Here is a 23,423-nt window from a genome sequence, read left to right on the forward strand (position 1 = left end):
CTCGCCTCCCCAGTGTTCTCTCCTCTCCCGAAGGCACTGACTCTTGCTGGGTATGTTTCCACAGCTCTGGTATCTTGACTGAGTGGCCATTCCTCATGTGTGGAACGAGACAGTGAGCCCAGTTTATGTTTCGCTGACAAGACAGCCGAGCCCCAATCTGGTCTTCATCCAATACGCAGGAACAGGATATTGGAGCCACCTCTGTATGTTGTTTGCCATGGCAGCCAGGTAAGTATCTCTCGCCCAACATCTCAATGGTTTAACTTTGGTAGCCCCCTGGCCATATTCTTGCAACCCTTTGTGTGAAGCGATTCTTCCCTGGATAGTGAGGAGTAGTGGGATTCCTGGCTGATTCTTAACTCCCCTTGATCCAAGATATTGAGACCAAATTTTTATCTTTCCTCATTCAACACTTACATTCCTAAAGCCAAGAGCACCAGGACAATGTATTCCCACTTTATGGATCCGCCCTCTGCATTCCTTATTACCAAAAGTGAGAAAACTGAGGCAGTCAAATGTGCTTGTGAAAGAAGAAACAGATACAATTATATATAAATATTTTATTTATCTGTAAACAGTGCAAATGAGTACTTAATAATATTTCATTTATATCAAATATAAGGTAATTAAGATAGTAAAAAGTTTCAGTATTAAATATACCCTACTGCACCTAAATGTATATAATTTAAACATGCATATTCTGCTCTAACACTTAAATTCTAAAGCTAAAATGTATCTCTGCCTACAATAGACAATTCACGTCCTTTTCCCTCAAACATTCTGTAAAAATTGATTGTGAAAATTGATTGTGAAAATTGATTGTGAAAATTGATTGTGAAAATTGAATAGACTTTAAAGATATTACTGTAAAACCAAGGGTTCAAATCACACCCGCTATTTATGCAGCCACTGTTTTCTCCGCTCCTCTCCTGAAGGCGCTGCCTGTTATTAGGGTTCAGTTCCACATGTACCTCTGGTACCTCATCGATGGGGCCATTCTTCTTGTATGAGCCTTAAGGCCAAATTGTTTCCTTTTCTCTTTCTGTCCTTTTTCCAAAAACGAGGGCATCGTATTCCCACATTATTGATTCCAGTGTCCACAGGCTATTTGACTGATGGGTGCATCGCAGCGGAACCCGATCCTGTCCTTGCCCATACCTTCCAGCAGCGGTCCGATCCTAGAGTGAAAAGCCTGGCTGGTTTTTACCTTGCCAAGGTCATGGAAGCTGACTGTCATGTGGCAACTGCTGCCCAGCTGAAATCAGGTAAGCAAGCACAGACTGTAGATGGAATCCAGGATATCCTTATACAACTCAGTACTGCATGGGGTGGCGCCCTTACCCACTGAGCCTTCAGCGAGCTACATTCCTGTTTTCTGATATTTATGAACTAATGCTTATGTTGGACCCCAACATACACTGAACCTCTGCTCAAACACCCTCATCTGACTAAATATATAACTGCTTTATGTAAAGCTAGCAGGCTCTTTTGTGCTATTTGGAACTGAGAGACTGTTGTAACTTTCAAAAGCAGGGGCCTTGTATCAGTCATATCAAATAATCACAGCTTTCTGTTGCTACAGAACCTTGAAATATATGAAAAAAAACTAAATTATGGAAAGTTGCAGAATTTCATCAGTAATGTTCTTGGAACAAACAAAAGCATTTCTGAACAATTAGATTTGTATCTATGCTTTGTAGATGTTTAAATGCTCTGTAACTAAAACATGTTGAACAAAATGGTGTAAACTATGATGGACTAACACATCCTAAAAGCAGCCCTGCCGATTGTCATTGTTCATCTGGTAGCGGCATAACCATTTCTGGGCGCTTGGCTCGTATTTGGTAGGGAGGAAACACATCATCAAATTATTAATATCAATAATCAATTTCCCCCCCCCCCACCCTTCTAGTGCAGTCTCCCCGGTGTCCTGGCCAATATTTATCCCTCAACCAACATCACCAAAACAAATTGTCTGGTTATTATCATATTGCGTTCATCCTTCAATTTACATCAGCCTCTGTGTCCACTTGGTCCAAGTTTGGTCTCCAGACACCAGGCCCCAAATCATCTTCGAATGTAGGATGCTCTTCCAGGCTGTATTTTCCTCTTCTCTTTCCCGGAGGTTTCCCAGTGTTTGGTGCCGGGGTCGCTGTAGTCATATCTGGAGGTGGGGATGGGTGGGGGGGGGGGGGGGCGGTGGGCAGAAATGATAATAGCTTTAGCATAACATACATAAATGGCAAGGTGAGTCCAGTGAGGGGGCGTTTTGCTTCCAAAAAAGCCGTATACTGATAAAAATGATCAGTGGGTGGAATTTGCATTGACTCCTGCTACAATTAGCTAAGATTGGAGCCCCCTCCGCAAAACCCCATTTATTTTAATCGAGGTAATGACCCATCATAGTCCACCATCTCCTTGCTTGCAGGCAGCACTGGTGACATAAAGGACTGAGGAGGACCTCCACGTGCCCCACTGAGGCTCCATCCATTGCATGGGGCCGCCAACTCCTGACCAACCCCAGAGACAATCCAAAGTTGCTCAAACTCAGAAGACACCTGCCACTATTGTAGAGTGTGTAGAGTGTACCCAAATACTTCAATTAGCCTGAGCTGTTCCAGGTTAGAGCTCCTCATTCACATACTGCAGCCACGACCAGCTGTATCAACAGACAGAGTGTCCTGATGGCTCGGTTAGTGTCCGCATCACCCACTGAGTATTCAGCTATACAGAACACAAAGGTCCCAGGCTCAGTCCCTACTTTGTACTGATTTGACTAATCACAGTCGGGCCGGCAGTAGGGAGCCTCTACGTCCCAAGCCTGTGATACCTCTCACAATTGAATCGCCTCCTTACACTCACTGTTCAGGCACACATAGGAAGAACAGTCACTTGGGTAAAGTAGCAGAGGGCAAACAATAATTACAAAACCGCAGATTCCAACAAGAATCAGAGCATTTGGGAGAAGGAAAAGAAATTTGTAGATAATAAAACACATACATAAAAATTCGAACGCCATCAAACCACCTGGATGAAAGGAAAAGCATTAAATCATTTTCTACATGAAAAATTCAAGTAGACACATACCTGTTTGTGGAAATCTGAAATATTCTTCATCTATCGAGTACCACTTGTGTGAGGTGCGGCGGTCTGAGTGCCTGAGGAGAAGGAGAAGAACAGTTTTTAAAATTCATTTCTTTTATTCATTCTCGGGATGTGGGTGTCGCTGGCAAGGCCAACACTTATTGACCATCCCTAGTTGCCCTTGAGAAGTTGGTGGTGGGGCTTCTCCTTGAACCGCTGCGGTCCGTGTCCAGTGTCAGGAGCGGTGAGAGCGGAGGTTCAGTGAGTATTTAAACTCACTTTCGCGGGCATTTTTTCACAGGCCAGTGTCGGGAGCGGTGAGAGCGGAGGTTCAGTGAGTATTTAAACTCACTTTCGCGGGCTTTTTTTCACAGGCCAGTGTCGGGAGCGGTGAGAGCGGAGGTTCAGTGAGTATTTAAACTCACTTTCGCGGGCTTTTTTTCACAGGCTTACCAATCTCGCAGACCGGCGGCAGCGTTCTAGAGCCACGTCACGATTCAAAACGTGACGCGGGCAGGAGGAAGCAGCTGATTAGTATAAGTACTCACCCACTCTATAGTTTGACAGTTAAGGTTCATAGTTTATAAAGTTTAGAAGGTCTTAATTTTGTGGTTATAGTTTCTAAGGTCTCTGTTGTGTAGCGGGGAGTGCTAGGAAACAAGGGCCCTTGAGTATATCATTTGATTGTAGTATAATTGGTGGTATTGATTTAATTTAAATTAATTAAAGGGTAAGTCATGGCAGCAAAGCTCGGCCCCGTGACATGCTCCTCCTGCACTATGTGGGAAATCAGAGACACTTCCTGTGTCCCTGACGACCATGTGTGTGGGAAGTGTATCCAGCTGCAGCTACTAGCAGACTGCATTGCGGTGCTGGAGCTGCGAATGGATACATACTGGAGCATTCGCAATGCTGAGGACATCGTGGATATCACATTTAATCAGTTGGTCACACCGCACGTAAAGGCTGCACAGGCAGGAAGGGAATGGGTGACCGCCAGGCAGAGTAGTAGGCGCAGGCAGGTAGTGCAGGGGTTCCCTGTGGCCATCCCCTTCTCAAACAGATATACTGCTTTGGATATTGTTGGGGAGGATGGCTTATCGGGGGAAGGCAGCAGCAACCAACTTCCTGGCACCATGGGTGGTTCTGCTGCACGGGACGGGAGGAAAAAGAGCAGGAGAGCTATAGTGATAGGGGATTCTATTGTAAGTGGAATAGATAGGCGTTTCTGCAGCCACAAACGAGACTCCAGGATGGTATGTTGCCTCCCTGGTGCAAGGGTCAAGGATATCTCGGAGTGGCTACAGGGCATTCTGGAGGGGAAGGGTGAACAGCCAGTTGTCGTGGTGCATATAGGTACCAATGATATAGGTAAACAACGGGACGAGGCCCTAAAAGCTGAATATAGGGAGTTAGGAGGTAAATTAAAAAATAGTACCTCAAAAATAGTAATCTCAGGATTGCTACCAGTGCCACGTGCTAGTCAGAGTAGAAATAGAAGGATATTTCGGATGAATACGTGGCTAGAAGAATGGTGCAAGGGGGAGGGATTCAAATTCCTGGGACATTGGAACTGGTTCTGGGGGAGGTGGGACCAGTACAAACTGGACAGTTTGCACCTGGGCAGGACCGGGACCGATGTCCCAGGGGGAGTGTTTGCTAGTGCTGTTGGGGAGGGTGTTAGAGGGTTTAAACTAAAATGGCAGGGGGTTGGGAACCTGTGCAGGGAGACAGAGGAAAGGGAAGCAAAGATAGAAGCAAAAGACAGGAAGGAGAAAAGCAAAAGTGGAAGTCAGAGAAATCAAGGGTGTAAATCAAACATGGCTGCAGTAAACAATAATTCTAAAAGGTCTGAGTGTTAAAAAAAACAAGCCTGAAGGCTTTGTGTCTTAATGCACGGAGCATTCGTAATAAGGTGGATGAATTAGCTGCACAAATAGATGTAAACAGATATGATATAATTGGGATTACGGAGACATGGCTCCAGGGTGACCAAGGCTGGGAATTCAACATCCAGGGGTATTCAATATTCAGGAAGGACAGGAAAAAAGGAAAAGGAGGTGGGGTAGCATTGCTGGTTAAAGAGGAGATTAACACAATAGTAAGGAAGGATATTAGCTCTGATGATGTGGAATCTGTATGGGTAGAGCTGAGAAATACCAAGGGGCAGAAAATGTTAGTGGGAGTTGTATACAGACCCCCAAACAGTAATGCTGAGGTTGGGGATGGCATTAAATGGGAAATTAGAGATGCGTGCAATAAGAGCACAGCAGATATCATGGGTGACTTGAATCTACATATATATTGGTCGAACCAAATTATTAACAATACTATGGAAGAGGAATTCCTAGAGTGTATACGGGATGGTTTCCTGGACCAATATGTCGAGGAACTAACTAGAGATCAGGCCATCTATGACTGGGTATTATGTAATGAGAAAGGATTAATTAGCAATCTTGTTGTGTGCAGCCCCTTGGGGAGGAGCGATCATAATATGATAGAATTCTTCATTAAGATGGAGAGTGAAGTAGTTGATTCAGAGACTTGGGTACTGAATTTAAATAAAGGATACTATGATGGTATGAGGCGTGAGTTGGCTAGGATAAATTGGGGAGTGTTACTTAAAGGGTTGACGGTGAATAGGCAATGGCAAACATTTAAAGTTCACATGGATGAACTACAGAATTTGTTCATCCTTGTTTGGCATAAAAATAAAACAAAAAAGATGACTGAACATTGGCTAACAAGGGAAATTAGGGATAGCATAAGATCCAAGGAGAGGACATATAAATTGGCCAGAAAAAGCAGCAAACCTGAGGATTGGGAGCAGTTTAGGATTTAGCAAAGGAGGACAAAGGGATTAATTAAGAGGGGGAAAACAGAGTGTGAGAGTAAGCTAGCAGGGAACATAAAAACTGACTGTAAAAGCTTCTATAGATGTGTGAAAAGAAAAAAATTAGGAAAGACAAGTGTAGGTCCCTTGCAGTCAGAATCAGGGGAATTTATAATGGGGAACAAAGAAATGGCAGACCAATTAAATACATACTTTGGTTCTGTCTTCACAAAGGAGGACACAAATAAACTCCCAGAGATATCGGGGAACATAGGGTCTAATGAGAGGGAGGAACTGAATTAAATAAGTATTTGTAGGGAAATGGTGTTAGGGAAATTGATGGGATTGAAGGCCGATAAATCCCCAGGGCCTGATAATCTACATCCTAGGGTACTTAAGGAAGTGGCCCTAGAAATAGTAGATGCATTGCTAGTCATCTTCCAAAATTCTATACACTCTGGAACAGTTCCCATAGATTGGAGGGTAGCTAATGTAACCCCACTATTTAAAAAAGGTGGTAGAGAAAAAATGGGGAATTATAGACCGGTAAGCCTGACATCGGTAGTGGGGAAAATGCTAGAGTCCATTATAAAAGATGTAATAACAGAGCACTTGGAAAACAGTGACAGGATCGGACAAAGTCAACATGGATTTACAAAAGGTAAATCATGCTTGACTAATCTACTGGAATTTTTTGAGGATGTAACTGGTAGAATAGATAAGGGAGAACCAGTGGATGTGGTGTATTTGGACTTTCAGAAGACTTTCGATAAGGTCCCGCATAAGAGACTAGCGTGTAAAGTTAAAGCACATGGGATTGGGGGTAAGGTCTGACTTGGATAGAAAACTGGTTGGCAGACAGGAAGCAAAGAGTTGGAATAAACGGGTCTTTTTCCGAATGGAAGGCAGTGACTAGTGCGGTACCGCAGGGATCGGTGCTAGGACCCCAGTTATTCACAATATATATTAATGATCTAGATGAGGGAACTAGATGTAATATCTCCAAGTTTGCAGACGACACAAAGCTGGGTGGGCGTGTGTGCTGTAAGGAGGATGCAGAGAAACTCCAGTACAGGTTGGGCGATTGGGCAGATGCATGGCAGATGCAGTATAATGTGGATAAATGCAAGGTTATCCACTTTGGTGGCAAAAACAGGAAGGCAGATTATTATCTGAATGGCAATAGATTGGGAAAAGGGTAAGTGCAACGAGACCTGGGTGTCCTTGTGCACCAGTCGCTGAAGGTAAGCATGCAGGTGCAGCAGGCAGTTAAGAAGGCAAATGGTATGCTGGCCTTCATAGCGAGAGGATTCGAGTACAGGAGCAAGGATGTTTTGCTGCAGTTGTACAGGGCCTTGGTGAGGCCACACCTTGAATATTGTGTGCAGTTTTGGTCACCTTATCTGAGGAAGGATGTTCTTGCCATGGAGGGAGTGCAGCGAAGATTCACCAGACTGATACCTGGGATGGCAGGAATGACGTATGAAGAGAGATTGGGTCGATTAGGCTTATATTCGCTAGAGTTTAGAAGAATGAGAGGGGATCTCATTGAAACTTATAAAATTCTAACAGGACTAGACAGACTAGATGCAGGAAGGCTGTTCCCGATGGTGGGGGAGTCCAGAACCAGGGGTTACAGTCTAAGGATAAGGGGTAAGCCATTTAGGACTGAGATGAGGAGGAATTTCTGATGTGCCTCAATAATCCCGAGACTCGATGTTAGCGAAACAAAACAAGGCTTTTTATTAACTTAGAAGATAACACGCAGTGGAGAGAGGTATCTTCCCTGGAGGTCTGCAGTACTGGCTGTGAGGCCAGACTGAGCTGGCTTACATAGAGGCCAGGTATGGGCGGAGCCCTACACACAACACATTCCATACATTCCAATACACAATACAATGGTGAGGAGAAACCTGAAACCAACCACAGTCACAGGCAATACAATGGTAAGGGGGAACCTGAAACCAACCACAGTCACAGGCAGTGATGAATGGAATATTTCATCACATTCACCCCTTCTATAGATTTAGTCTGTTCGGGGGTTTGGTAGTCCTCTGCGACCGACGTGGCTGTTGTGGTGTCGCGGGTGTCGGCTGGGTGTCCCCGGTGGCCTCCTGGGCCTCTGCCGGGGGTGCCGCCAGGGTTGTTGAAGGGGTAGTTGGTGGGGGTGCCGTTGGTCGATGTTCTTCCGGGGGTGATGAAAGAGTAGTGGGTGGGTAAGAGTTGCTGTGGTCATTGTTGCTGCTATTGCCGTGGTTGTTGTCATTACCGGCTGGGGCGACGTCTTTTATTGACACGGTGTCCTCCCTTCTGTCGGCGTGCCGGACATACGCGTATTGGGGGTTGGCGTGGAGTAGGTGCACTGGCTCCACGAGAGGGTCCGTCTTATGGCCCCTCACATGCCTTCGCACGAATACCGGACCCGGGGTGGAGAGCCATGACGGCATGGATACGCCTGAGGTGGATTTCCGGGGGAAGCTAAACATTCGTTCATGAGGCGTGGCATTAGTGGCAGTACACAATAGCGACCGTATCGAATGGAGCACATCTGAGAGGACTTCCTGCCAGCGGGAGATAGGGAGGCCCTTGGTCCTTAGAGCTAGAGTGACTGCTTTCCATACTGTCCCGTTCTCTCGCTCCACTTGACCGTTACCCCGGGGGTTGTAGCTGGTGGTACGGCTCGTGGCGATACCCCTGGACAGCATGTACTGGCGTAGCTCTTCACTCATGAAGGACGCCCCCCTATCCGTGTGGATGTAGCTCGGCATACCGAACAGGCAGAACAGGCTGTTGAGGCATTTAATGACCGTGGCGCTGGTCATGTCTGGGCAGGGGAAGGCGAATGGGAACCGGGAGTATTCGTCCACAATGTTCAGGAAGTAAACATTGCGGTCGACGGACGGGAGGGGGCCCTTGAAATCTAAGCTGAGCCGCTCAAAGGGCCGTGTAGCTTTGATTAAGTGGGCTCTATCAGGGTGGTAGAACCGAGGCTTGCACTCAGCGCAAGTGCGGCAGTTCCTGGTCAGAGACCGAACTTCCTCAATCGAGTAGGGTAAGTTGCGGGACTTTATGAAGTGGAACAGCCGCGTGACCCCTGGGTGGCAGAGGTCGTTGTGGAGGGTCTGTAGCCGATCCCCGGTGGCGCTGGCACACATCCCTCGTGAGAGGGCATCTGGGGATTCGTTAAGGGCCCCTGGCCGGTAAATGATGTCATACTCGAAGGTGGAGAGCTCGATCCGCCACCTAAGAATCTTATCATTTTTGATCTTCCCCCTCTGTTTATTATTGAACATAAACGCTACCGACCGCTGGTCGGTAAGTAGGGTGAAGCGTTTGCCGGCTAGGTAGTGGCGCCAGTGGCGCACTGCCTCCACGATGGCTTGGGCCTCCTTTTCCACAGAGGAGTGTCTGATCTCGGGCCCTTGGAGGGTCCTCGAGAAGAAAGCTACGGGCTGCCCCGCCTGGTTGAGGGTGGCCGCCAAGGCAAAGTCAGACGCATCACTTTCCACTTGAAATGGAGTGTTCTCGTCCACTGCCTGTAGCGTGGCCCGCTCAATATCCTGCTTAATGCTTTTGAAGGCGGCGTGGGCCTCAGCAGAGAGCGGAAAAGAGGATGCTTTCAAGAGGGGGCGGGCTTTGTCGGAGTAGTTGGGGACCCATTGGGAATAATAAGAAAATAACCCCAGGCACCTTTTCAGGGCTTTGGGAGTGTTGGGCAGGGGCAGCTCCCGTAGGGGGCGCAATCGGTCGGGGTCTGGTCCGATTTCCCCATTCTCCACCACGCTGCCTAGTATGCAGAGGCGCGTGGTGTTGAAAACGCACTTGTCCTCGTTGTAGGTGAGGTTGAGTTTTTGTGCGGTTTTCAGGAACCTCTCGAGGTTCGAGTCGTGATCCTGCTGGTTGTGACCGCAGATGGTGACATTGTCGAGGTAGGGGAAGGTTGCCTGCAAGTGGTGGTCATCGACCATGCGATCCATCTCCCTCTGGAAGACCGAGACCCCATTCGTCACCCCAAAGGGGACTCTGAGGAATTGGTAGAGGCGTCCGTTCGCCTCGAAGGCGGTGTACGGGCGGTCCTCTGGTCTGATAGGGAGCTGGTGGTACGCTGACTTGAGGTCGATGGTGGAGAACACCCGGTATTGGGCGATTTGGTTCACCATTTCTGATATGCGGGGTAGCGGGTAGGCGTCTAGTTGGGTGTACCTGTTGATCGTTTGGCTATAGTCGATCACCATCCATTTCTTCTCGCTACCCCTTACCACCACCACTTGGGCGCGCCACGGGCTATTGCTGCATTCAATAATGCGCTCTTTCAGGAGCCTGTCTACCTCGGTCGCGATAAACCGCCTGTCCTCCCAGCTGTACCTCCTGCTTTTGGTCGCTATTGGCCGGCAGTTAGGGGTAAGGTTCGCGAATAGCGAAGGCGGCTTTACCTTCAGGGTAGCCAGGCCGCACACTGTGAGGGGCGGCTGGGACCCACCGTACTTGAGCGTGATGCTTTGGTGGTTGCACTGGAAATCCAGGCCCAGGATCACGCTCGCGCATAGATTCTTCATGATTAATACTTTAAAATTATCGTATACAGTCCCGTTAACGGACAATTGTACCGTGCAGTAACCCAGAATGGTCGATGTCTGGGTTTTATTAGCCATAGAGATGGTACCCCGAGTAGGGACCACCTTTAGGGAGAGTTGTCGTGCCAGTTCCGGGTGGATAAAACTCTCCGTGCTTCCACTGTCAATTAAACATTTAACCCCGCACCCGTTTACCTCGATGTCCACCATTGATTTGGATAGCGGGTGGGCCCTGGTCTGGTCCACTGTGACCGATACCACTGTAGGGCCCTGATCGAGACAAGATGGCGTCCGCGCTGTCTGCTCACAAGATGGCGGCCCCCACGAGGTCGGGCAAGATGGCGTCCAAGATGGCCGCTCCCACGGTGCACACGTGGCGGTGGCGGGTTTTGGTTTTCCAGCGGGGTTCCCTCTGCACACCTTCCCAAAGTGCCCCTTCTTACCGCACTTAAAGCAGGTGGTGCCTTTCGCCGGGCACAGGTTTCTGGTGTGCTTTGGCTGCCCGCAGAAGTAGCAGTTGGGTCCCCGACGCGTCGCGGCTGTCGTAGGGCTTCTGGGGGGAGAGCGGGGCCCCGACGGTGTCGGGCTGCCGGGCGGGGAAGATGCCTTCCAAGATGGCGGCGCCCTTGGTGCACACGTGGCGGCGTGGGCTGAAGAGTAGGCGTCCGAGTTTCTCTGGGCCACATCCAGGGATCGCACGGTGTCCGCAGCCTGTTTCAGGTCCAATCCCGTTTTTTCCAGCAGTCTTTGCCGGATGTAAGTGGAGCTGAGGCCTGTGATAAAGGCATCGCGAACAAGCTCGTCGGTGTACACTGCGGCTTTTACATCTCGGCACTTGCAGTCTTTGCCAAGCATTTTCAGGGTGCCTAGGAACTCCTCCACCGATTCCCCAGGTCGCTGTGCGCGAGTGGCGAGCAGATGCCTAGCATACACCTCATTCGTAGGCTGCTGGTAATGCGCCTTTAAGATGTCGCAGGCGGCCAGGTACGTGTCGGCGTCTTGGATGAGGGGGTAAACCCAGTGGCTTACCCAATTCCGCAGAATTCCGAGTTTCATACTCGCAGCGTCCGTAGCGTCTTTGACGGCTGCGGAATTGTCCAGGAAGAATTCCATACACATAAACCAGTGTCCGAAGCATGCTGATGCGTCCGGAGCATGCTGATCCAAATCCAAACGTTCGGGTTTCAGGAGTTGATCCATTGTGTTGAAAAATAAGTTAATAAAATTGATGTGCCTCAATAATCCCGAGACTCGATGTTAGCGAAACAAAACAAGGCTTTTATTAACTTAGAAGATAACACGCAGTGGAGAGAGGTATCTTCCCTGGAGGTCTGCAGTACTGGCTGTGAGGCCAGACTGAGCTGGCTTACATAGAGGCCAGGTATGGGCGGAGCCCTACACACAACACATTCCATACATTCCAATACACAATACAATGGTGAGGAGAAACCTGAAACCAACCACAGTCACAGGCAATACAATGGTAAGGGGGAACCTGAAACCAACCACAGTCACAGGCAGTGATGAATGGAATATTTCATCACAATTTCTTCACCCAGAGAGTGGTGAACCTGTGGAATTCTATACCACAGAAGACAGTTGAGGCCAATTCATTAAATATATTCAAGAAGGAGTTAGATATATATTTCTTAAGGCTAAAGGGATCAAGGGATATGGGGAAAAAGCAAGGACAGAGTACTGAATTTGGATGATCAGCCATGATCGCATTGAATGGCGGAGCAGGCTCGAGGGGCCGAATGGCCTACTCCTGCTCCTATCTTCTATGTTTCTATGTTGCTATGTGTGGTGAAGGTACTCCCACAGTGCTGTTAGGTCGGGAATTCCAGGATTTTGACCCAGCGACGATGAAGGAACGGCGATATATTTCCAAGCCTGAATGGCGTGTGACTTGGAGGTGGTGGTGTTCTCTTGGGCCTGCTGCCCTTGTACTTCTAGGTGGAGACGGTCACGGGTTTGGGCGGTGCTGCCGAAGAAGCCTTGGCGAGTTGCTGCAGTGCATCTTGTAGATGGTACACACTGCAGCCACGGTGTGCTGGTGGTGGGGGGAGTGAATGTTTATGGTGGTGGATGGGGTGCCAATCAAGCCGGCTGCTTTGTCCTGGATGGTGTCCAGCTTCTTGAGTGTTGTTGGAGCTGCACTCATCCAGGCAAGCGGAGGGTATTCCATCACACTCCTTACTTGTGTCTTGTAAGTTGTTAAGAGGCTTTGAGGTGTCAGGAGATGAGTCTCTTGCCGCAGAACATCCAGCCTCTGACCTGCCCCAGTAGCCGCAGAATTTATGTGGCTGGTCCAGTTAAGTTTCTGGTCCATGGTGACCCCCAGGATGTTGCTGGTGGAGGTTTCGGTGATGGTAATGCCGTTGAATGACAAGGGAAATGTTTTGATTCTCTCTTATTGGAGATAGTCATTTCCTGGCACTTGTGTGGCGCAAATGTTACCTGCCACTTATCAGCCCAAGCCTGAATATTGTCCAGGGTTTGCTGCAAGCGGGCATGGACTGCTTCATTACCTGAGGAGTTGCGAATGGAACTGAACACTGTGCAATCATCAACGGACATCCCCACTTCTGACCTTATGATGGAGGGAAGGTCATTGATGAGGCAGCTGAAAATAGTTGGGCTTAGGACACTGCCCTGAGGAACTCCCGCAGCATTGTCCTGGGGCTGAGATGATTGTTCTCCAACAACCACAACCATCTTCCTTTGTGCCAGGTATGACTCTAGCCACTGGAGAGTTTTCCCCTGATCCCCATTGACTTCAGTTTTACTAGGGCTCCTTAGTGCCACACTTGGTCAAATGCTGCCTTGATGTCAAGGGCAGTTGCTCTCAACTCACCTCTGGAATTCAGCTCTTTTTTTGGACCAAGGCTGTAATGAAGTCTGGAGCTGAGTGCTCCTGGCAGAACCCAAACTGGGCATCAGTGAGCAGGTTATTGGTTAGTAAATGTCACTTGATAGCACTGTTGACTAAACCTTCTGTCACTTTGCTAATGATTGAGAGTAGACTGATGGGGCAGTAATTGGCCAGGTTGGATTTGCCTGCTTTTTGTGAACAGGACATACCTGGGCAATTTTGCTCATTGTCGGGTAGATGCCAGTGTTGTAGCTGTACTGGAACAACTTGGCTCGAGGCGCAGCTAGTTCTGGAGCATAGGTCTTCAGCACCACAGCTGTGATGTTGTTGGGACCCATAGCCTTTGCTGTGTCCAGTACGCTCAGCCGTTTCTTGATATCATGTGGAGTGAATTGAATTGGCTGAAGACTCGGTGGGGACCTCAGGAGGAGTCTGAGAAGGATCATCCACTCGGCACTTCTGGCTGAAGGTGGTTGCAAACACTTCAGCCTTGTCTTTTGCACTCACGTGCTGGATGCTGTGAGGATGGAGATGTTCATGGAGCCTCCTTCTCCCATTAATTGCTTAATTATCCACCACCATTTACGAATGGATGTGGCAGAACCGCAGAGCTTTGACCTAATCCATTGGTTAAGAGATCGCTTAGTTCTGTCTATAGCATTAGAGTCACGAGGAGTTTCTTGAGCCCAGGTCAGCACAGATTCTTTACAGTCACCTCACTAGCAACAAATTCATGGGAAAGGTTAGTTTGGCTAAAACCTCAGATGTTTCCCAGGTTGTGATGTCAATAGTAATATTAGGATATATGAGGCTGATCCAGCTTGGGGGGATTGGGCAGCACATTTGGTTAACCAAGACTGTTAGACTTGGGTGCAAATCCAGCTTAGATTAATGGGATGAAAGTCTTGTGACAGCTGGCTGTAAGGGTCCCAAGTGAAATGAGTTGGGCAGTCTCTGGGAGTGTTTGATGGAACAGTGTAGAGGTTGATTTACTCTGCATGCAACCCGTGCTGTACCTGCTCTGTGAGTGTTTGATGGGACAGTGTAGAGGAAGATTTACTCTGAATCTAACCCGTGCTGTACCTGCCCTATGAGTGTTTGATGGGACAGTGTAGAGGAAGATTTACTCTGAATCTAACCCATACTGTATGAGCCCTGGCAGTGTTTGATGGGACGATGTAGAAGGAGCTTTACTCTGTGTCTGACCCGTGCTGTACCTGTCTTGGGAGTGTTTGATGGGACAGTGTAGAGGGAGCTTTACCCTGTATCTAACCCGTGCTGTACCTGAGCTGGGAGTGTTTGATGGATGCATGAAATGGAACCTTTTACATTCCCCAACATTGATATCTCTCATCTCGATGAGCATAAAATTTAACACAAAAAAATGTGCAAGGTTGATACATACCTGGATCTCTTTCTCCGATAGCAGTATATAATTGCAATGATGATGACAATTAAGAGGAGCAGAGCACCTGCCAACACACCAAACAGCACACCATAGAATGCCGAGGTCCTTATGGACGTTTCACAGTATTTCCCTGTATATTTGTAAAAGGTTTCCTGATAACACCTGCCAGAAGAAATCAGAATGGAAATTGATGAAATTAGTAATAGATGTGGATGTCCAATAGACAGAAGATCATCCGAACAACAAGCCTGTGACATCCATGACCAGTGATTGAATAAAGTAACAAATAATAGTCAGAGGTCGAACTCCACCAATAGTTCAGCGGATAAAAGGCCTCACTTGGTGTGTTATATAGATCAAGAAGATCTCCTCTTCGAATTTTGTTTTCTGTGCTAAACCCAGGCAGTGTGGTGGTTAGGGTGTCACAGTTAGCCTCACTAGACATAGGAGCAAGTGGTAGCATTCTTATGTCTGAGTCTGAAGGTCGTGGTTTCAAAATCCTCTCCTGAGACTTAAATCATAATCCAGGCTGACACTTCAGTGCAGTACTGAGGGAGCGCTGCACTGTCGGAGGAGCAGTACTGAGGGAGTGCTGCACTGTAAGAGGGGCAGTACTGAGGGAGAGCTGCACTGTAAGAGGGGCAGTACTGAGGGAGCGCTACACTGTCGGAGTGTCAGTACTGAGGGAGTGCTGCACTGTAAGAGGGGCAGTACAGGTAGACTATCCTTTATCCGAAAACCTCGGGACCAGCCGAGTTTCGGATAAAGGAGAATTTCGGATTTCGGAAGGTGGGTCGGCAGGGGTCCGCGGGGGGTTCGGCGGGGGGTCGTGCGCACAACTTACGCTGACGCTCAGCGTAAGTCAGTCGGGGTCGGCGGGGGTCGGGATCGGCGGTTGTCGGGGCCGGCGGGGTCCGCGGGGGGGTCGGCGGTTGTCGGGGCCGGCGGGGTCCGCGGGGGGGTCGGCGGTTGTCGGGGCCGGCGGGGTCCGCGGGGGGGTCGGCGGTTGTCGGGGCTGGCGGGGTCGGCGGTTGTCGGGGCCGGCGGGGTCCGCGGGGGGGTCGGCGGTTGTCGGGGCCGTCGGGGTCCGCGGGGGGGTCGGCGGTTGTCGGGGCTGGCGGGGTCGGCGGTTGTCGGGGCTGGCGGGGTCCGCGGGGGGGTCGGCGGTTGTCGGGGCTGGCGGGGTCGGCGGTTGTCGGGGCCGGCGGGGTCCGTGGGGGGGGGGGGTCGGCGGGGGGTCGTGCGCACGACTTACCCTTTATCCGAACTTCCGAAACCGGAACCCTGTTCGTACGCACGACTTACGCTGAACGAAAAAACCTTCGGTTTTTAGAGGGTTTCGGTTTTCGGAAGTCCGGATAAAGGGTAGTCTACCTGTACTGAGGGAGAGCTGCACTGTAAGAGGGGCAGTACTGAGGGAGAGCTGCACTGTAAGAGGGGCAGTACTGAGGGAGCGCTACACTGTCGGAGTGTCAGTACTAAGGGAGTGCTGCACTGTAAGAGGGGCAGTACTGAGGGAGAGCTGCACTGTAAGAGGGGCAGTACTGAGGGAGCGCTACACTGTCGGAGTGTCAGTACTGAGGGAGAGCTGCACTGTAAGAGGGGCAATACTGAGGGAGCACTGCTCTGTCGGAGGGGCAATACTGAGGGAGTGCTGCACTGTCGGAGGGGCAGTATTGAGGGAGCGCTGCACTGTCGGAGGGTCAGCACTGAGAGTGTTGTGCTGTTCAAGGTGTTGTCTACTAAATGAGATGTTAAAACCAAAGACCCATCTGACCTTTGAAGTCGATGTAAAACGTTCCATGGCACTAATTGTAGAAGAGAAGGGGAATTCTGCCAGTCGCCTGGCCAACATTTATCCCTCAATCAGCATCACTAAAATAGATGAATTGGTTATTTATCTAATTTGCTGTTTGTGGGACCATGCTGTGCACGAGTTGGTTGCCAACGCTTCCCTACATTACAACAGGGACTACAGTTCATATGTACTCTATTAGCTGTGAAGCACTTTGGGCTGTCCTGAGGATGTGAAAGGCGCTATATAAATGCATGCTCTTATCAGCCAGGATTCCCAATTCTGGTCACTCTCTGGTGACCCCTGCTGGAAAGTAGGTGTGTTTGGATGGAAAATCTCAGGAAGAGCAGATGTGATCTCCTGATATGCACAGCCCATGGCTGAGGCCACCGTTGGCTGCATAGACTCATAAAAATACATATTGAGTGTCTAGGTTCATACATGAAGAATGGGCACTTGCACCAGGTAGTGGAGGGCAGTTGGTGCTGGTGGAACTGTACCCCAGCAAGAGACAGCACCTTCAGGAGAGCAGGGGAGCTCATTGCAAAACAAAGTCCAATGGTTACTTACTCACAGACAGCACCAACAGCACGATTGAAACAATTTCCATTCCCGTGACAGAATGCAGGCATTCTTTTGCAGGGTCCTTCACAGATACAATGATTCCCATGGCTGCAGTTTACTGTGTAATTAGCAAAGCTAATCTCACATGTAATATTCAAATCTTTGATATCTAAAAGAGTTAATAGATATTTTAAAAAAGTGTCAGGAAGTTGAACATTTCACTGGGAGTATTTGACACATGGACAACATGCAGTTTTCTGTTTAGAAGCAACAGTCAATGTCCTAACTTTACTGAGAGACCCAAGTGAGAGCAGAGACCCATGGAGCAGGGCACCACCTAAGTTGGAAAGAGTAGGAAGAAAGACGAGGTAGATCAAAGGGCAATGGTTAGGTGAAGCCAAGTCAGCTTGCTTTCTTCCTCCTTCTCCTGGAGGTATTGTCTCCTTGCTAGGAGGTGGTTCCAAGGGCAATACCTTGCCCAGGTGGCCATTCTCCATGCGCGAGCCTAGGCAGTGACCATCAGCAGGCCATTCAAGTGTGGAGGGCCGTGGGAACCTGTGGAGCTGCACTCTAGCATGGGTCAGCATCTTCAGGAGAGAAATGTGGAAAAAAAGGGCAAAAGAAATTCAGCAAGTGAGTTACTGCACGGTCCATACCTGTCAGTGTAATACTTACTGTTGATCGGTGGAACTGGAGCATAAACATGAATGAGAGTCACCATGTCACCACCCAGAGAGTCTGTGAGTTTATTCTGTACCTCCGTGGTGTTAACAATACCAAGCAGTGTTGTTGCTAGGTCATTGTTTAAATAGTTGATTTCTGTCTGATTGTTGCTGTAATTATAGAACCCACTGGTGTTTGCTACAATGCTTCCTTTCCTATGGAGGAACACAATCCAGGGTTAGATTACAAGATCTCCACACCTTCATGATATGTACAAGACACAGGCAAACTGCATCAGTGAACACCATAACATCCTAAGACACAATAATGAAAGGAGACCTTAGAGACGTATATAAGATACCAAGTGGAATAGAAAAGGTTAATCCTGAGTCAGTATTTCAAGTTAAAACACAATTGTAGGACAAGGGGACATAGAAGCCAACTGGTAAAGAGTAAGGTCAGGATAGGTGTCAGGAAGCAGGTCTCTACACAAAGTGATCAATATCTGGAATGGTCTCCCAGGAGGGCAGAGGAGGAAGCAGCTCCGGTCATTCAAGAGGCTGTAGTGAGAGATCAATTGTTTCAATGGAAGTGTGAGCCAGATGGGCCAAATGGCCTCTCTCATCTGTACTGATCTTTGTGTAATACATTGTCAGCCTTGGCTCAGTGGGAGCACTCTCAGAAGATTTTGGGTTCAAATCCCACTCCAGAGACATGAGCATATAATCCAGGCTGACACTTCAGTGCAGTGCTGCACTGCCGGAGGTGCCATCTTTCAGATGAGACATTCAACCGAGACCCTATCCGCACTCTCAGGCGGGTGTAAAAGATTCCATGCCACTATTTTGAAGAAGAGCAGGGGAGTTCTCCCCGGTGTCCTGTCCAATGTTTATCCCTCAACCGACATCACTAAAACAGATTATCTGGTCATTATCACATTGCTGTTTGTGGGAGCTTGCTGTGCACAAATTGGCTGCCGTGTTTCTTACATTACAACAATGAGTATATTTCAAAAGTACTTCATTGGCTGTAAAGTGCTTTGGGACATCCTGAGGTCGTGAAAGGCGCTATATAAATGCAAATCTTTCTTTCCTTCTTACATCTCTTCCTCCGATTTCTTCTCTCTCTTATTTCTACCACCCCTAGACTCCTTATATATTGACTTGTGCTATTTATGCGGAAGACTTCAATGGGAGTACTGTTGACACTGAGCCCGATCCGGCCTTCCCAATGTATATACAAGGTTGCAGCAGGGGTCACCAGGTACTGATCAGGAAGCCTGGCTGATTTCCTCCCTACACAGTCCAAAGCACTGAGGCCAATTGTCTCACATTACTGCAGCAAGACCGAGATCAATGAATGTAGCACGTACATGATCAAACCTGCACCTTCTGGCATGTGAAGTGAGCTACTCATTTTCTTTACCAATTGAGACAGGAGCCTAGATAAACATCTCTAAATCAGGCCTCTGACAACACGAAACAAATGATTGGGGCTGTGCTGATAAACTTATAAAAGTTGGTGGATGGTTTCGTTTATGCATTTGGGATTTTGTTAGGCCCCGGGGACCACTTCATTTAGAAACTCATTGGCTGAAAAACTGAAGGGATTTTGTATCTCACAGGTTTTTTTTTCCAATACATACCGGAGTCCAGTTATTAGCACTTTGTCAAAGTGTTTCGGTGAAGCCATTCTGTACAGTGGGGACATCTGTAAGAAACAAAGAAAAGAATTAATTCAAACTAAAGCTATGAATGGTGCACAAAATTACTGATGCTGTAAGGAATATAATTTGCGATTCAATTACAAAACAAAGATAAATAGAAAGTGGATACCCGGGACTGAGTTATAGGCTGGAATCTAATCAAGGGGTTCTGGAGGTTTATATCTATATATATAATAACGGATACTATGGAATGAGTCACTGCACTGGCGCTGTAATGACTAATCAGGTTAATGGAATGACAGACTACTATCTAAACCTAGACATGAATGACAGGTTTACTAACTGGTTAAGATTGGTAAGACTTGGAGAATCTTGACCTTCAGTTGTTTACATTTTGATGTAAAGTTTAGTGATGAGGGTTATTATTTCAGTTGTTTATTCTCACTCAACATGAAGAATTCAAAAAGGCAGTGTTTTTGGAGAGAAGAATCTGCCAAGCTTTGTTTGTCTAACAGTGCAACACGATAATGCTATTCAAGTTGAAATAGGTCACTGGGCTGCAACAATATCTTTGTATTTCTTTAAAAAATATATATATATTTGAAATATTAGTGAATCTATGTGCAGCATCTGTCAAGACGTTTGTACTCACTATTCTAGACAGAGTCTCAGTGAAAGTTATATATTCCACAGATGAGGTGTTCTCCAGCATTTCACCCCAGGTCCTGTTTATCCGGAGTGTCAAAGTGACTTCCCTCTGTGGTGAGTTTGGACCTGTAGCAGGAGAGGAACAAGCAAGGCACAGAAAGCATTGTATTAATGTCACAGACCAAGATACAAACGGGAACATTCATTAATGAACAATTCAGCTGACTTCAATTTTTTCCTCAGTGTCCTCTCTGCCACACCCCTTGCCTTGTGATGGATTATGCTTCCATCATTGCTTACCGAAAGACCAGTTCTTCATATGTCAGCCCAAATACTGAAATTTGACCATGGACAATATCATAAACGTGACCCTTTCCATTCCTGACATCCCCAAATTCAGATTTAAGCATGGATCACCAGACAGCAATCAGGAGCAAGAAAGTTGACTGACCTTTCCTACTGCAGAGGCATTGAGATCAGTTGTAATGCCCCAGTGTCATCGTATCTGAGATCAGCAGTACATTTACCAACTCAGCCATCAGATTAACTGCATGTTACATGTTATAGTATTATAAAAAGATAGACTGCCAGAATATAAAAAACAACATTGAAATCCCACAAACAAATAGTAACAGTAAAGGTAACGTACTTTGCACAGCTTTTGTGTTGTTGTTTCCATTTTGACACTGAGATCCATAAGTAAAGTTTAGACAATGGCACACACAGTGATCTTCTGATGTAGCATTTGAATTACATGTTCCTCCATTTAGGCATGTGCATTTGCTACAGTAGTCCATTGTTGTGGCCAAGGTAGATGTTGTGGGCTTTGGATGAGAAGATATTGGCAATGTAGAATTAGCAGAACTAATGGGAGTAATTTTAGTTGTAGTAGTTTCAACAGGTGAATATGAAGTTGTTGGTCTTTCTGTCTTGAATGTGGAAGATGAAATAAGTGGTTTGGTAGCAGCTGTAACAGGCTGGGTTTGAGTAAAATTCAAAAGTGTGGTTTCTTCATTGGGTGTTGAACTGGTGGGCCTTTGAGGAACAGAAACACTGTGTGTGTTTGTTTTATATGCTGTTGACTGAGCTAAAGAAGAGACTTCCATTGGGATAGTTGTCAAATGTGATTGAGATGGGCTGGCTCTCTGAGTTGGGAAAACTGAAGCTGACATGGAAGAAGGTTCTTTGCTGCCAGGGGATGAATCAAAGGGGAAGGTTGATTCTTCAGAACTATAAGTAATCATTTTTGAAGTGACATAAGATGAGGTGCTGGTCTCTGCTGTAGGAGGTTCCCTGGAGGATAATGCTGATTCTGATAATGTATTGGACACGCCTGTAGCGGAATGAGAAACAGAGGTAGAAAATTCCTCAGTGACAATTGGCAGTTGTGTTGACATAGAACTAGAAGAAAATGACTTTGATGATGAAACAAAGAATGAAGTTCTAGCTGCTGTAATGGATGACACTTGCGTAGATTTTACATGGGCTGCTGATATAGTCATGAATGATTGTGTGGCTGTTGGTGTGGTTTGTGATGAATTCCGAATGGTAGATGATACTTGTGTTGGCATTTCATGGGTTACAGATGAAGTCTCAGTTATCAATGACACTTGTGTTGTTGTTGAATGGGCTTCTGAGGAAGACTCAGTTATTGATGACACTTGTGTTGTTGGATGGGATTCTGTTGAAGACTCAGTAATCAATGATACTTGTGTTGTTGGATGGTTTTCTGTTGAAGACTCAGTTATCAGTGATTCTTGTGATGTGGCTGGATTGGTTTCTAATGAAGACACAGTTATTGAAGACACTTGTGTGGTAGGATGGCTTTCTGCTGAAGACTCAGTTATCGAAGATACGTCTGGTGTCATTGGATGGGCTTCTGAGGAAGACTCAGTTATCAATGATTCCTCTGTTGTTGTTGGATGAGTTTCTGATGAAGACTCAGTTATATTTGTTACATGTGTTGTGGTTGGATGGGTTTCTGATGAAGACACCGTTATTGATGATACATGTGTTGTGGTTGGATGGGTTTCTGATGAAGACTTAGTTATCGATGATAATTGTGGTGTCGTTGGTTGGGTTGCTGTTGAAGACGCCATTATATTTGGTACATGTGTTGTTGTTGGATGGGTTTCTGATGAAGACTCAGTTATCGATGATAATTGTGGTGTCGTTGGTTGGGTTTCTGTTGAAGACGCAGTTATATTTGGTACATGTGTTGTTGTTGGATGGGTTTCTGATGAAGACTTAGTTATCAATGATACTTGTGTTGTCGTTGGATGGGTTTCTGATGAAGACACAGTTATCGACGATACTTGTGTTGCTGTTGAATGGGTTTCTGGTGAAGACACAGTTATCGAAGATACTTGTGTTGTTGGATGGGTTTCTGAGGAAGACTCAGTTACAGAAGATACTTTTGTCATTGTTGGATGTTTTTCTGGTGAAGACGTAGTTATCGATGATACTTGTGTTGTCGTTGGATGGGTTTCAGATGAAGTCTCAGTTATATTTGGTACATATGTTGTTGTTGGATGGGTTTCTGATGAAGATGCCGTTATCGATGATACTTGTGGGGTCGTTGGTTGGGTTTCTGTTGAAGACGCAGTTATATTTGGTACATGTGTTGTTGTTGGATGGGTTTCTGATGAAGACTTAGTTATCGATGATAATTGTGGTGTCGTTGGTTGGGTTTCTGTTGAAGACGCAGTTATATTTGGTACATGTGTTGTTGTTGGATGGGTTTCTGATGAAGATGCCGTTATCGATGATACTTGTGTTGTCGTTGGATGGGTTTCAGATGAAGTCTCAGTTATATTTGATACATGTGTTGTTGTTCGATGGGTTTCTGCTGAAGACTCAGTTGTTGAAGATACTTTTGTCGTTGGATGGTTTTCTGGTGAAGACACTGTTATTGATGATACTTGTGTTGTCGTTGGATGGGTTTCTGATGAAGTCTCAGTTATATTTGGTACATGTGTTGTTGTTGGATGGGTTTCTGATGAAGATGCCGTTATCAATGATACTTGTGGGGTCGTTGGTTGGGTTTCTGTTGAAGACGCAGTTATATTTGGTACATGTGTTGTTGTTGGATGGGTATCTGATGATGACTCAGTTACATTTGGTACTTGTGTTGTTGGATGGGTTTCTGATGAAGACGCAGTTATCGAAGATACTTGTGTTGTTGTTGGATGGATTTCTGAGGAAGACTCAGTTATCGATGATACTTGTGTTGTCGTTGGATGGGTTTCAGATGAAGTCTCAGTTATATTTGATACATGTGTTGTTGGATGGGTTTCTGATGAAGACTCAGTTA

At 46.9% G+C, this 23,423-nt stretch overlaps 1 protein-coding gene across 1 annotated transcript; it reads right to left on the reverse strand.

Annotated features, from left to right (window-relative positions):
• Positions 1-1,917: 1,917 nt before the first annotated feature.
• LOC147100685 (uncharacterized) lies at positions 1,918-22,799 on the reverse strand. The gene is made up of 8 exons (XM_085967195.1): positions 20,760-22,799; positions 20,115-20,236; positions 19,442-19,506; positions 17,809-18,011; positions 17,140-17,302; positions 14,772-14,936; positions 3,088-3,158; positions 1,918-2,164 (listed from the first exon to the last, which is right to left on the reverse strand). The coding sequence occupies exons 1-8, from the start codon at positions 22,531-22,533 to the stop codon at positions 2,004-2,006; spliced, it is 2,724 nt and encodes a 907-aa protein (XP_085823321.1). The 5' UTR covers positions 22,534-22,799; the 3' UTR covers positions 1,918-2,003.
• Between the last annotated feature and the right edge of the window lie 624 nt (positions 22,800-23,423).

This window comes from Somniosus microcephalus, chromosome 25, assembly GCF_052327205.1.
Source record: "Somniosus microcephalus isolate GS21.2 chromosome 25, FLI_Smic_1.0, whole genome shotgun sequence".
NCBI lineage: Eukaryota > Metazoa > Chordata > Chondrichthyes > Squaliformes > Somniosidae > Somniosus > Somniosus microcephalus.

Coding starts and splice junctions, on each gene's coding strand:
- LOC147100685 (XM_085967195.1), bottom strand. CDS start 22,533: ATGACAAAAGTATCTTCTGTAACTGAGTCTTCCTCAGAAACCCATCCA. Junction 17,303..17,808: donor TCCAGTTCCACCGATCAACA/GTAAGTATTACA, acceptor TAACTCTTTTAG/ATATCAAAGATTTGAATATT. Junction 2,165..3,087: donor TTTCAGATTTCCACAAACAG/GTATGTGTCTAC, acceptor CCCCACCTCCAG/ATATGACTACAGCGACCCCG.